The 15343-nt window shown below is 42.4% G+C and overlaps 1 protein-coding gene across 1 annotated transcript in view; it reads left to right on the forward strand.

Moving 5' to 3' along the window:
- Positions 1-1864: 1864 nt before the first annotated feature.
- LOC129861159 (vinculin) overlaps positions 1865-15343 on the forward strand; it is a 71620-nt gene continuing 58141 nt past the window's right edge. The window contains exon 1 of the mRNA XM_055932330.1: positions 1865-2248. Within this exon, the coding sequence (XP_055788305.1) occupies positions 2081-2248 (168 nt within the window). The 5' untranslated portion in view covers positions 1865-2080. The remainder of the gene's footprint in view (positions 2249-15343) is intronic.

Consider the following 15343-nt stretch of genomic DNA (forward strand, 5'->3'; position numbering starts at 1 on the left):
CATTTTGAATGCTAAGAAGGACAGGAAAATGATCAAATTCATGCACTTATCAAGAGAACATCCCTGGCCATCTTTACTGCCACTGATCTGATGGACTCACTAAACACAAATGCTTCGTTTGTAAATGATGCCTGAGTGTTGGAGTATGCCCCTGGCTATCCATAAATAAGAAGAAAAAAATGAGAAATGCTGCCTTTTGCTTTGCTTAATATCAGGAATTTGAAATGGTTTATACTTTTACATTTGATACTTAAGTATATTTTAGCAATTACATTTACTTTTGATACTTAAGTATATTTAAAACCAAATACTTGTAGATTTTTACTCAAGTAATATTTTACTGGGTGACTTTCACTTTTACTTGAGTCATTTTCTATTAAGGTATCTGTACTTTTACTCAAGTATGACAATTGGGTACTTTTTCCACCACTGATAGGCACCAAAACACTGCAAGATAGAAACAGAACCAGAGCATGAGAGCAGCAGCTGCAGGTTCATCAATCCCTTGAATGTTTACATGATGTCTCAAACAGAGCAACTTCCTTGATTCTTTATTTTTAAGACTCTTCCTTTTTAGGAAGTAGGCTGCTGCCTTGCAGTCTCCTCTTGGGAATCTGTGTGAATTCCTTTGCTGGTGTGGTTGGCAGTTGATTTTCAACCCTCCAATATTGTTATTTAAAGTTGTAAAGGGGAGATGGAATTTGAAAAATGTGTTATGCTACACTCAAGTTGCCAGAACGAGAATAAATCCTTTTGACCTGAGTTCGAAGCTTATACAAAAGTGCACATGGTTGACAGTATACTTCAGTAGGGAAATTGTTTTCCTACATTTACATAATTTAGCAGATGCTCTTATCCAGAGCAATTAGGATTAAGTGCCTTGGCCAACCAACAGATTGTTCACCTAGTTGGCTCGGGGATCCAAACTGGCAACCTTTCGGTTACTGGCCCAACGGTCATAACCGCTAGGCTACCTGCCACCTTTTTTCCTCTTAGTGGTTCAAGTGTGTTGTCTGCTAAAGTCTGAAAGTGAAAACAATGTGATAAACTTGTTAGAGGCTGATCCCAATTTCACAGGATACAGAACTTGAAAGACTCATAGGATCAACAGTGATTGTGTGGATGTAGGAAGAAAAGTTCTGAATACACTATGGTCAATGGTTGCTGGCAGTAGATAGGACCTATACTTGAATTTGGGCTCATAAAATCAAACCTTGGGATGGATTTAGCCTATTCAGTTTAGGTCTTATGACTGTTCTGTTAGACAAACATGTTACCCATTAGGATTCAAATTAGTTGTAGGTTACCGGTATGCTTAAATATGATTTCAATTACTTAATCACTGTAGACTTTGAGCTAATGTGTTATGATAACTATGCAGAAGGCTAATGGAATATTTATCGAATCAATATCAATATCAGGGAATTTTATTCACCTGATCAACCTCATTTTTATTTGGGATATTCTAACTTTCTATTCTATGCTAAAGTTATATTATATTTTACAATTGTTCATTCTACCTTTATATAGAAACTGCACAGAGCAGGTATAGCCTACATCCCAAAGCAACTAGACTATATTTCAGTCCCTTCTGCCAGCAATTTGTCACTAGAATTTACACTGTCTATGTCCTTACTGGTTGGAATTTGCTCCTCTCAACAGAAGACGCACATTTCCCTTTTTAGGGCATGATAATGTATTACGTAATTTTGGGAGAACTCGAGCAAACGCGAATGTGTGGAATAGGCGGAGCATATCGGGAAAGATTGGCATCTACTTGTGCCAATCGCGTTGGCGGTGACATTATGCTATTTATCTTATTGGTCGGAGGGTGGACATTACGTTCATTATGGTAAAGGTTGCAATTACTTTTCGCGAGGTGCGGTTGGGGATTCTCACGTTGATGGTTGCAAGGGGAGTAGTTCGTGTTCCTAGAGAGTGAAACTGTTCTAGGGAAGGAAAGTGTTGGAGTAACCAACCGTAGACTTCATAAAGGCGCAAACAAGAGAGGGTAGTTTTGAAACACAGAACGGGTCTGATTTTTTTCTCTTGGATAGGAGAGCGGACTTAAGTTTTCATCATGCCGGTTTTTCACACTAAAACGATAGAAAGTATCCTAGAGCCGGTGGCTCAGCAGATATCCCATCTGGTGATAATGCACGAAGAAGGTGAGGTGGACGGGAAAGCTATCCCGGATCTCACCGCACCCGTAGCTGCCGTGCAGGCGGCTGTCAGCAACCTGGTTCGGGTAAGTGAACAGTCCACACAATACGCTGGTGTAGGGTTGGTTACCTGTTGCTTGCTGTCTGTGTAGTGCTACATTGTGCCAGCCCGCCGTGATTCCAGTCAGTTGTCATTTTATGTGAGAAGTTACGGCGGTGGTTATTTTGTTTCATTTCATCGCTATATCGGTTGGCAACGTAATGCTTTTAGAACTCGAGAGTTGTAGCTACAATGTATATATTACATTTTGTTGAAGTTCTCTTTCACTTGGGCCGTAGGGCAGTGACGCCCTTTTCCCCTTGAGAATATGCTCTGGGCATGTCCCCCGGAGCCATGTATAAGTCCCCCTGTTGATGTATACGCTATTCTTATGCCACAGTATTTCAATCAAAGATCCTTTGTAACAAACAATTGAAAAACAATTGTTAATTGTCAGCAACTCAAGTGTTCTCTAAACAATTATTGATAACTTCAGCAGTATTTGTATTGAAGCCTTTTGTAAATGCCAACATTTAATTGCATGGATCCACATTGTTTCCTCCTCAACTTTGTGACAGTAGATGTTTTTTATGAGAATGAATGGAAGTGATGCCGTTATAGTGTAGGCTATTTGACTGTTAAGGGCAACCCCAGTGTATGACAGAGTAATAAGCATTTCTTCACCATATGATCTGCTAATGACAGACAAATATGTTAGTTAAATCTTCTTCACGTTTGGCTTTGAATATAGCCTATGTATACTGTACGTTTGCATTTTACTATCAGACACTGGGCATACTGTTGTAAAAATAGCCCACTTTTTTTCACACAGTCTAAATGTTCTTAACAGTTTTGAATGTAATTAACGACAGTCTGAGCTGTGACTTAGTTGGACAAGTGTAAATCGAATCAAAAGCAGTTAAAACCCCAGTGGGAGTGGAAGTTGTGCTCCACACAACAACTTCATACTGTGGATGACTGACTGAACTCCATGGCAGCCAGCAAGCAAGCTAGGCCCACAGTCTATGCCCTTATTTGTTAAATGGCAGTTTAGTACAGAATGCAATAGCAATCCAATGGTTTCCTCCCTAATACCGATATTATGAAGTAGTTGTCTTCTGCAGTCTAAACGTGACCATATTACACAGGACATGACCAATGGGCAAATTACCCATAATGGCATTTCCTCTTATTTACAAAGAGCATAGCTGAGATGATCACTTTCTAAGTGAGGAAGCAAAAAAAAAAAAGGTTATCCGTGTCAGTGTCCTCACAGAAATTGTGGTTTCCAAAAAAAGGGAATAAATTAATATTTCATCCAAGTACTGTAGCATCTTAGCAACTCAAAGGTGCTCGTATAAGTATGATAATCCAGGGACGCTGTATTCAATTTCAGTATTAGACTCAGTCTTTATTATCAGATTGCTAAACAACCAGAAGTTGTCAAACGTAAGAATGTTTCACAATACATTTCTCACACTAATACTAGGCTGTATGACATTTACTGTAAGTTAGGCCTATTTCTGCATCACTCTGCGAGGTGAAGCTAGGAGTCATTGGCAGTTGTCTGGAGGATACATTTGGACAATTAGACTGGCATCTCCTAGCCTCTCCTCCCAGCAAAGTGATACTCAGTGTAGGAGTATGGGGGGAGAGTGTTGTTTACTTGTAGGACTTACCCTAGACTGGCCAGGCCAGGCTGGCAGTTAAAGGGAAACTTCACCTCTTGACATTATTTGTGGTGTTTTTCCAGTCTCCCTACATAATTATGAGTGATGAGAGGGTATTTCAGACATAATTATTCACTATAGCTGTATTTTATTTTATTTTGTTGCACTGGGAGAGCTCAACCAATGATATCATTGTCATGTTTGCTCCCGCTCTTCCCTTCCCCTGGCGCTTGAGGGCGCCAGATTACCCTGCATCACACGCTCCTGCCATCCATCACCCACACCTGCCTTCCCTCGTCACTCGCATCAGCGTTAATGGACTCACCTGGACTCACTTATTACATGTTAATTTCCTCCCCTATATTTGTCTGTTCCCTTGCTCTGTTCCCTGCTGCTGCATTGATTGTTTTCTGTTTGCTAACGCTGTTTATGTCTCGTTCCATGTCCGTTATTTATTAAATGTTACTCCCCGTACCTGCTTCGTCTCTCCAGCGTCATCCTTGTGATAGATCGTGACAATCATTGCTTTATTTGAGCCTGCTGTCTGATCGAAAAAATAAATGGAGTCATGTTTTGTAGCAATTATTGTGTTCTTTGGGTTTGCGCAGTCACGCTAGCAGCAAGTAGATATGGTTGTCATTGTTCAATTAGAGCCATTGGACTTGTCTCTACGATGTTGCTATCTGCCAGGACATTGCAGGATATTTAGGTTGACAAATTTTCCCTGGCTTTGTAAAAATTACAGCCTGACGGGAGCCCTACTTCCTTGTTCAGACCCTCGAAGGCAGGCTTTTCAAAACAGGGGCGGTACTGGTTTACAGGTTCATGGAAGCCATGTTGCCATGCACTGTCCAGCTGAGATTGCTAAATAATTAGCTACAATGGCTGTTTCTGATTCCTCTTTCCAAGAAGAGCTGGACGACAATTTTTTTCCCATCAAATCAAATCAAATTTGATTGGTCACATACACATGGTTAGCAGATGTTAATGCGAGTGTAGCGAAATGCTTGTGCTTCTAGTTCTGATAGTGCTGTAATATCAAACAAGTAATCTAACAATTCCACAACAACTACCTAATACACACAAATCTAAAGGGATGGAATAAGAATATGTACAGACAAATATATGGATGAGCGATGGCCGAGCTGCATAGGCAAGATGCAATAGATGGTATAAGGTACAGTATTAGAGGTCGACCGATTAATTGGAATGGCCGATTAATTAGGGCCGATTTCAAGTTTTCATAACAATCGGTAATCGTCATTTTTGGACACCGATCTGGACCGATTACATTGCACTCCACGAGGAGACTGCGCGGCAGGCTGACTACCTGTTATGCGAGTGCAGCAAGGAGCCAAGGTAAGGTGCTAGCTAGCATTAAACGTATCTTATAAAAAACAATCAATTTTAACATAATCACTAGTTAACTACACATGGTGTGATGATATTACTAGTTTATCAAGCTTGTCCTGCATTGCATATAATCGATGCGGTGCCTGTTAAGTTATCATTGAATCATAGCCTACTTCGCCAAATAGGTGATTTAACAAGCGCATTCGCGAAAAAGCACTGTCATTGCACCAATGTGTACCTAACCATAAACATCAACTCCTTTCTTAAAATCAATACTCAAGTGTATATTTTTAAACCTGCATATTTAGTTAATATTGCCTGCTAACATGAATTTCTTTTAACTAGGGAAATTGTGTCACTTCTCTTGCGTTCTGTGCAACAGAGTCAGGGTATATGCAGCAGTTTGGGCCGCCTGGCTCGTTGCGAACTATGTGAAGACTATTTCTTCCTAACAAAGACAACCAACTTCGCCAAACGGGGGATGATTTAACAAAAGTGCATTTGCAAAAAAAAGCACAATCGTTGCATGAATGTACCTAACCATAAACATCAACGCCTTTCTTAAAATCAATACACAGTAGTATTTTTTTTTAAACCTGCATATTTATTTAAAAGAAATCCAGGTTAGCAGGCAATATTAAACTAGGGAAATTGTGTCACTTCATTGCACGCAGAGTCAGGGTATATGCAACAGTTTGGGCCACCTGGCTCGTTGCAAACTAATTTGCCAGAATCTTACGTAATTATAACATAACATTTACGTAATTATGACATACATTGTGCAATGTAACAAGAATATTTAGACTTATGGATGCCACCGTTAGATAAAATACCTAACGGTTCCGTATTTCACTGAAAGAATAAATATTTTGTTTTCGAAATGATAGTTTCCGGATTTTATCATATTAATGACATAAGGCTCGTATATTTCTGTGTGTTATTATATTATAATTAAGTCTATGATTTGATAGAGGAGTCTGACTGAGCGGTGGTAGGCAGCAGTATGCTCGTAAGCATTCATTCAAACAGCACTTTACTGCGCTTGCCAGCAGCTCTTCTGCACTGTTTTTGACTTCAAGCCTATCAACTTCCGAGATTAGGCTGTCAATACTAAAGTACCTATTAGAACATCCAATAGTCAAAGGTATATGAAATACAAATGGTATAGAGAGAAATAAAAATTGTCCGATTAATCGGTATTGGCTGTTTTTGGTCCTCCAATACAACCTAAAACTTCTTACCTGGGTGTCAGGCGTGTGAGTACTTGTGGTGAAGTCAGGTGCAGGAGAGCAGAGAATTGTGAACAGGTGCACACTTTATTTAGTCAGGAAAAAGATTACAGACGAACGCAGCTGCGTCAAAAACCTCCAGCCAACAAGGTAAAGTGTAAAGCGCGCAAAAACAGTCACAAAACATGACTGGGTAACAATTCAAACAAGCTTCGTGAAATAACACGGGAATAACGACCTCCAGCCTGGCACGTTACAAAAACACACAAACAATATCACACAAAGACATGAGGGGGAACAGAGGAATAAATACATGCAGTGTAATTGGGGAATGTAAACCAGGTATGCAAAACAAGACAATACAAATGGATAAATGAAAAATGGAGCGGCGATGGCTAGAAAGCCGATGACGTCGACCGCCGAACGCCGCCCGAACAAGGAGAGGAGCCGACTTCGGCGGAAGTCGTGGCACTGGGAATATTGAAGACTCATGTTAAAAGGAACCACCAGCTTTCATATGTTCTCATGTTCTGAGCAAGGAACTGAAACGTTAGCTTTTTTACATGGCACATATTGCACTTTTACTTTCTTCTCCAACACTTTATTTTTGCATTATTTAAACCAAATTGAACATGTTTCATTATTTATTTGAGACTAAATAGCTTTTATTGATTTATTATATTTAAGTTAACATAAAAGTGTTCATTGCTCATTCAGTATTGTTGTAATTGTCATTATTACAAATATATATAAAAATTGTCCGATTAATCGGTATTGGCTGTTTTTGGTCCTCCAATAATCGGTATCGGTATCGGCGTTGAAAAATCATAATCAGTCGACCTCTATACAGTATATACTCTACCGTTCAAAAGTTTTGGTGTCACTTAGAATGTCCTTGTTTTTTAAAGAAAAGCAACAAAAAAAGGGTCTATTAAAATAACAACAAATTGATCAGAAATACAGTGTAGACATTGTTAAAATTGTAAATGACTATTGTAGCTGGAAGCTGCAGATTTTCTTATTTTATGGAATATCTACAAAGGTGTACAGAGGCCCACTATCAGCAACCATCACTCCTGTGTTCCAATGGAACGTTGTGTTAGCTTACCCAAGTTTATCATTTTAAAAGGCTAATTGATCATTAGAAACCCCTTTTGCAATTATGTTAGCACAGCTGAAAACTGTTGTTCTGATTAAAGAAGCAATACATCTGGCCTTCTTTAGACGAGTTGAATATCTGGAGCATCAGCATTTGTGGGTTTGATTACAGGCTCAAAATGGCCAGAAACAAAGAACTTTCTTCTGAAACTCGTCAGTCTATTCTTGTTCTGAGAAATGAAGGCTATTCCATGCAGGAAATTGCCAAGAATCTGAAGGTCTTGTACAACGCTTTGTACTACTTCCTTCACAGAACAGAGTAAACTGTCTCTAACCAGAATAGAAAGAGGAGTTGGAGGCCCCGGTGCACAACTGAGCAAGAGGACAAGTATATTAGAGTGTCTAGTTTGAGAAACAGACGCCTCACAAGTCCTCAACTGGCAGTTTCATTAAATAGTACCCGCAAAACACCAGTCTCAATGTCAACAGTGAAGAGGAGACTCCGGGATGCTGGCCTTCTAGGCAGAGTTGCAAAGAAAAAGCCATATCTCAGACTGGCCAATAAAAATAAAATATTAAGATGGGCAAAAGAACACAGACACTGGACAGAGGAACCTTGCCGAGAAGGCCAGCATCCTGGAGTCACCTCTTCACTGATCACCTTGTTTTTTGAGTGCTCTATCTTCTTAGCTCTTTATTCCATGATCTTCTTTGTGTGTCAGAAACAGAAATGTTGAATTTTAAGCACAATTTTGGCCATATTCCTTGGGTGGTTGTGTAGAAGAAATCAGCCATGATGGCTTGAATGCATCCATAAAGAAAGACACGTCCCACTATAAATAAGAGTAAGTAGCCTGGCATTTGAGCCTTGGCTTGTGCATGCCGGGATGACTCATTTCCCACTATAGCAAGTGTTATTTAGGCAGGCATACTAGTCAGCAGGCATAGTTTTGAGATGACTAAAAGGGTGATTTTCAAACGAGGCCTGCTGTACTTAATCATTTCTGCAGTTCCTTTTTATGGTCTTTTGAGAAGTGCCATTGACGTTCTACTCAGTCACAGGGTCTTGGCACAGACTGGGAACTGAATGTTTGTCGGCCTGCTTCTACAGCCAAGTCTCTCCAAGGCAAGGTCTGGTCTGAAGACTGGAGACTTCATGCACAATTAAACAAACCTTCAGCACTGTAGTGTAGATGGTGCGTAACTGTACTTTGATTGGCCTTGCTAAGTCCTGGGCTAAGGGAAGGGAGCACTGCTGCTACTTTTCTCTTTTTGGATTTGCATTATGACACAGCTTTGATGCGTAGCTACACATCTTTACTCAACAAATAACTACATAATAAAGTATTTTAAGTTAAGATATGGATTTAGCCTCTTTTGCCATCTAACTAATTGATTCAGAGGAACCGCCGCATCCCAAATAGCACCCTATTCCTTATATAGTGCACTACTCTTGACCGGAGGCCTATTGGGGATAGGGAATAGAGTGCCATTTGGGCCTCTGTTTTTCTCATCGATCACATGAAGTTGGGCTTTTGAGGATAGGTGGAAGGAGAGGTGAGATGGGAGGCAGGGTGAGGTAGAGTGAGAATGGAAGTGCAGTTAGTCAAGTCAGGAAGCCTTGGATAAAGGCTGTGGATCTGAATCCACCAGCAGTAGTAGACCAGTGCTGCAACAACAGCTGTTTAGTACAACATAGGAAGGGAAATAAATCAACTACAACTCTGCTGAGCACTGATGAGCTATCCTCCCTCCCTTCCCTCCTCCCCAGCGATGATACATTGCTGGCCCTAAGGACCACAACAGCCATGGGGAAATAGTGTGTAGTCAGATGTGTCAGGAAACCACCAGATGATTTGTGTTCAATCGAGCCACCTCAGCTGCTGTGGTTGTGTGGTGTAAGCTGCATCTCAAATGGCACCAAATACAGTGTATTTGGAAAGTTCTGACCCCTTGACATTTTCCACATTTTGTTACGTTACAGTCTTATTCTAAAAGGTATTTAAAAAAAATCCTCATCAATATACACAATAGCCCATAATTCATTAAAAATAAACTGAAATATCACATTTACATAAGTATTCAGACCCTAAACTCAGTATTTTGTTGAAGCACAGTTGGCAGTGATTACAGCTGAGTCTTCTAGGGTATGACACTACAAGCTTGGCACACCTGTATTTGGGGAGTTTCTCCCATTCTTCTCTGCAGATCCTCTCAAGTTTTGTCAGGTTGGATGGGGAGCCTCGCTATTGTAAGGTCTCTCCAGAGATGTTTGATCGGGTTCAAGTCCGGGCTCTGGCTGGACCACTCAAGGACATTCAGAGACTGGTCCTGAAGCCACTCCTGCATTGTCTTGGCTTTGTGCTTAGGTTTGTTGTCCTGTTGGAAGGTGAACCTTCATCCCACTCTGAGGCCCTGGGCACTCTGGAGCAGGTTTTCATCAAGGACCTCTCTGTACTTTGCTCCGTTACTCGTTCCTGACTAGTCTCCAAGTCCCTACCTCTGAAAAACATCCCCACAGCATGATGCTGCCACCACCATGCTTCACCGTAGGGATGGTGTCAGGTTTCCTCCAGACGGGTCGCTTGTCATTCAGGCCAAAGAGTTCAATCTTGGTTTCATCAGACCAGAAAATCTTGTTTCTCATGGTCTGAGAGTCCTTTTGGTGCCTTTTGGCAAACTCCAAGCGGGCTGTCATGTACATTTTACTGAGGATTGGCTTCCGTCTTGTCACTCTACCATAAATGCCTGACTAGTGGAGTGCTGCAGAGATGTTTGTCCTTCTGAAAGGTTCTCCCATCTCCATAGAGGAACTCTGGAGCTCTGCCAGAGTGAGCATTGGGTTCTTGGTCACCTCCTTGACCAAGGCCCTTCTCCCCGATTGCTCAGTTTGGCCAGGCGGCCAGCTCTAGGAAGAGTCTTGGTGATTCCAACCTTCTTCCATTTAAGAATGATGGAGGCCACTGTGTTCGTGGGGGACCTTCAATGCTGCAGATATTTGTTGTTACTCTTCACCGGATCTGCTCTTCGAGCTTCTGTCTCGGAGCTCTACGGACAATTCCTTCGACCTCATGGCTTGGTTTTTGCTCTGACATGCACTGTCAACTGTGGGACCTTATATAGACAGGTGTGTGCCTTTCCAAATCATGTCCAATCAATTGAATTTACCACAGGTGGATTCTAATCAGGTTGTAGAAACATCTCAAGGATGATCAATGGAAACAGGATGCACCTTAGCATCATTTTGAGTCTCATAGCAAAGTGTCTGAATACTCATGTAAATACGTTTTATTTTTAATTTTGTATAAATTAGCAAACATTTCTAAACCTGTTTTCGCTTTGTCATTATGGGGTATTGTGTGTCGATTGTTGAGGATTTTAACGTAACCAAATGTGGAAAAAGAGAAGTGGTCTGAATACTTTCCGAATGCACTTTTGTGCACTACTTTTGACCAGGGCCCATAGGGCTCTGCTCAAAGGTAGTGCTCTATGTAGGGAATAGGGTGCCATTTGCGACGCAAACGTGGTGTACGGTGTGGCTGTCAGTGTCACCTCAGCTGTGTGAAAAGAAAAAGATTGAAAAGATTACTCTTAAGACTCGGATGGTAAATTCATGCTAGAAATAGTATGCTTATGTTGGCCGGAAGTTGTTCTCAATGAATTATGACCAAATATATCTGCTCATAGAATCTTGTGAAAGCTTATGAATAGGAATATTGTCATGAGAAAGTTGAATGATAGACTACTACTCTGTATCATGAGAGATGGCCAAGAAGTGTGTGTGATGCATGCTTCCTTGCTGTATGGTTTCTTTGGCGCACAGGCCTAGTGAGGCATTTGATTTGTGTCTGTCACCACCTTGGCTACACTCTGTGCACTTCCTGAACTATATTAATAACCCCTGCTTGACGTGACTAGACAGTTGCAGGATAAACCTACACTATATATAAAAAGGTGTGTGTACAACCCTTTCAAATGTGTGGATTCGGCTATTTCAGCCACACCCGTTGCTGACAGGTGTATAAAATCGAGCACACAGCCATGCAATCTTCATAGACAAACATTGGCAGTAGGATGGCCTTACGGAAGAGCTCAGTGACTTTCAACGTGACACTGTCATAGGATGCCACGTTTCCAACAAGTTAGTTGGTCAAATTTCCGCCCCGCTAGAGCTACCCCAGTCAACTGTAAATGCAGTTATTGAAAAGTGGAAATGTCTAGGAGCAACAACAACACAGCCGCGAAGTGGTAGGCCACGTTTTTACTGAAACGTTGATCAATGTGCACTGTCCCTGTAAAAATAAACTCAAACCTCACAGAACAGGAATGCTGAAGCGCGTTGCGCGTGAAAATTGTCTGTCCTCGGTTGCAACACTCACTACCATGTTTCAAACTGCCTCTGGAAGCAACGTCAACACAATAACTGTTCGTCTGTTGGAGTGGTGTAAGGCTCGCCCTCATTGGACTGGAGCAGTGGAAATGCGTTCTGTGGAGTGCTGAATCACACTTCACCATCTGGCAGTCCGACCGATGAATCTGCGCTTAGCGGATGCCAGGAGAACGCTACCTGCCCCAAAACATAGTGCCAACTGTAAAGTTTGGTGGGGCCAGGCCTCATTGCCCGACCTCAACAATGCTCTTGTGGCTGAATGGAAGCAATTCCCCGTAGCAATGTTCTAACATCTTTTTATTTATTTATTTTCATTTAACTAAGCAAGTCAGTTAAGTACAAATTCTTATTTATAATGACAGCCTACCAGAAGGCAAAAGGTCTCCTGTGGGGACGGGGGGCTGGGATTAAAAATAAAATACAAATATTGGACAAAACACACATCACGACAAGAAAGACAACACGACACTATATAGAGACCTAAGACCACAACATAGCATGGCAGCAACACATGAAAACACAGCATGGTAGCAGCACAACATGACAACAACATGGTACTGTAGCAACACATGGCAGCAGCACAACAGGGTAGCAGCACAAAACATGGTACAAACATTATTGGGCACAGACAACAGCACAACAGGCAAGAAGGCAGAGACAACAATACATCATGCGAAGCAGCCACAACAGATTGAGATAAAACTGTCCAGTTTGAGTGTTTGTTGCAGCTCGTTCCAGTCGCTAGCTGCAGCGAACTTAAAAGACGAGCGACCCAGGGATGTGTGTGTGCTTTGGGGACCTTTATCAGAATGTGACTGGCAGAACGGGTGCTGTATGTGGAGGATGAGGGCTGCAGTAGATATCTCAGATAAGGGGGAGTTAGGCCTTAGAGGGTTTTTATAAATAAGCATCAACCAGTGGAACTTGCGACGGGTATACAGAGATGACCAGTTTACAGAGGAGTATAGAGTGCAGTAATGTGTCCTATAAGGAGCATTGGTGGAAAATCTGATGTTCGAATGGTAAAGAACATCTAGCTGCTCGAGAGCACACTTACCTGCCGATCTATAGATTACGTATCCGTAATCTAGCATGGGTAGGATGGTCATCTGAATCAGGATTAGTTTGGCAGCTGTGGTGAAAGAGGAGCGATTATGACAGAGGAAACCAATTCTATTTAACCTTAGCCTGCAGCTTTGATATGTGCTGAGAGGACAGTGTACCGTCTAACCATACTCCCAAGTATTTGTATGAGGTGACTACATCAAGCTCTAAACCCTCAGAGGTAGTAATCACACCGGTGGGGAGAGGGGTATTCTTCTTACCAAACTACATGACCTTTGTTTTGGAGGTGTTGAAGACAAGGTTAAGGGCAGAGAAAGCTTGTTGGGACACTAAGAAAGATTTGTTGGGGCCTCCCGGGTGGCGCAGTTAGCACTGCGATGCAGTGCCCTAGACCACTGCGCCACCCGGGAGGCCCCAACAAATCTTTCTTAGTGTCCCAACAAGCTTTCTCTGCCCTTAACCTTGTCTTCAACACCTCCAAAACAAAGGTCATGTAGTTTGGTAAGAAGAATACCCCTCAGAGTCTCTGGGTTCGCGCCCAGGCTCTGTCGCAGCCGGCCGCGACCGGGAGGTCCGTGGGGCGACGCACAATTGGCATAGCGTCGTCCGGGGTAGGGAGGGTTTGGCCGGTAGGGATATCCTTGTCTCATCGCGCTCCAGCGACTCCTGTGGCGGGCCGGGCGCAGTGCGCGCCAGCCAAGGGGGCCAGGTACACGGTGTTTCCTCCGACACATTGGTGCGGCTGGCTTCCGGGTTGGAGGCGCGCTGTGTTAAGAAGCAGTACGGCTGGTTGGGTTGTGCTTCGGAGGACGCATGGCTTTCGACCTTCGTCTCTCCCGAGCCCGTACGGGAGTTGTAGCGATGAGACAAGGTAGTAATTACTAGCGATTGGATACCACGAAAATTGGGGAGAAAATGGGATAAAATAAAAAATAAAAAAAATAAAAAAAAAGATTTGTTGTAAAATCGCAGCAGAACATTGCTTAGAATCAAGGGCATTTTTTTGTGTGTTTTAATTGTGTTTTATTTTCTCCACAATTTCATGGTATCCAATTGGGAGTTAGTCTTGTCCCATCGCTGCAACTCCCGTACAAACTCGGGAGAGGCAAAGGTCAAGAGGAGTGCATCCTCCGAAACACGACCCAGCTAAACCACACTGCTTCTTACCACAATGCCTGCTTAACCAATGTGTCAGAGGTGCCCGGCCAGCCACATGAGTCACTAGAGCGCAATGGGACAAGGTCATTCCAGCCGGCCAAACCATCCCCTAACCCGAACGATGCTGGGCCAATTGTGCCTGGACTCAAACCAGGACTCAAACCAGGACTCAAACCAGGATCTCTAGTGGCACAACTAGCACTGCAATGCAGTGCAGTGCCTTAGACCACTGTGCCACTCAGGAGGCCATTGAGGACCTTTAAGGTTGTAGTGACACATCCATAACCTGAGTGGAAACCAGATTGCATACCAGAGAGAATACTATGGACATCAAGAAAGCCAGTCAGTTGATTATTGACAAGTTTTTCCAACACTTTTGATAAAGAGGGCAACATATAATTTGGCCTATAACAGTTAGGATCAGCTTGATCTCTCCCTTTTAAATAAAGGATGCACCGTGGCTGCCTTCCAAACAATGGGAACCTCCCCAGAGAGGAGAGACAGGCTTGGCGATGATAGGGGCAACAACCTAATAGAAGAAAGGGTCTAAACCATCTGACCCAGATGTTTTTTGGGGGTCAAGTTTAAAGAGCTCCTTTAGCACCTCGGACTCAGTGTCCGCCTGCAGAGAGAAACTTTATAGCAGGGCAGGGGAAAAAGAGGGAGGAGCATTGGGAATAGTCACATTAGAAGGGGTGGGAAATTAGGAAATGTTGGACGGGCAAGGATGCATGGCAGAGTCAAATAGGAATCCTGACTTAATGAAGTGATGATTAAAGAGCTCAGTCGTGCTTATTGTCAGAAACGACCACATCAACATTAAGGGACATGGGCAGGTCTTTAAATGTTTTACAGAACTTCTTGTGGTTAAACCCACAGAGAAAGAGCTGCTCCTTAACTTCTTTCGGATCATTGCCCACCTCGACAACATCCGGGGTTATTGCAGAGCTCGAAATTCAAAAAACAAATGTAGTAATAATAAACATTCATGTGTTATACACCATTCTTTAGCTTAGAATCTTGGTAATCGAACCACTTTGTCCGATTTACAATCGGCTTTACGGTAAAAGCATAGCATTTGATCGTCTGAGGACAATGCCTCACCCACTTCCTGCATTAACTTGAATTCATAACCTGCACAGGTGTCACAAAACTCAAAAATAGCGATAAAATAAATC

The sequence above is a fragment of the Salvelinus fontinalis genome, chromosome 1, assembly GCF_029448725.1.
Source record: "Salvelinus fontinalis isolate EN_2023a chromosome 1, ASM2944872v1, whole genome shotgun sequence".
Classification (NCBI taxonomy): domain Eukaryota; kingdom Metazoa; phylum Chordata; class Actinopteri; order Salmoniformes; family Salmonidae; genus Salvelinus; species Salvelinus fontinalis.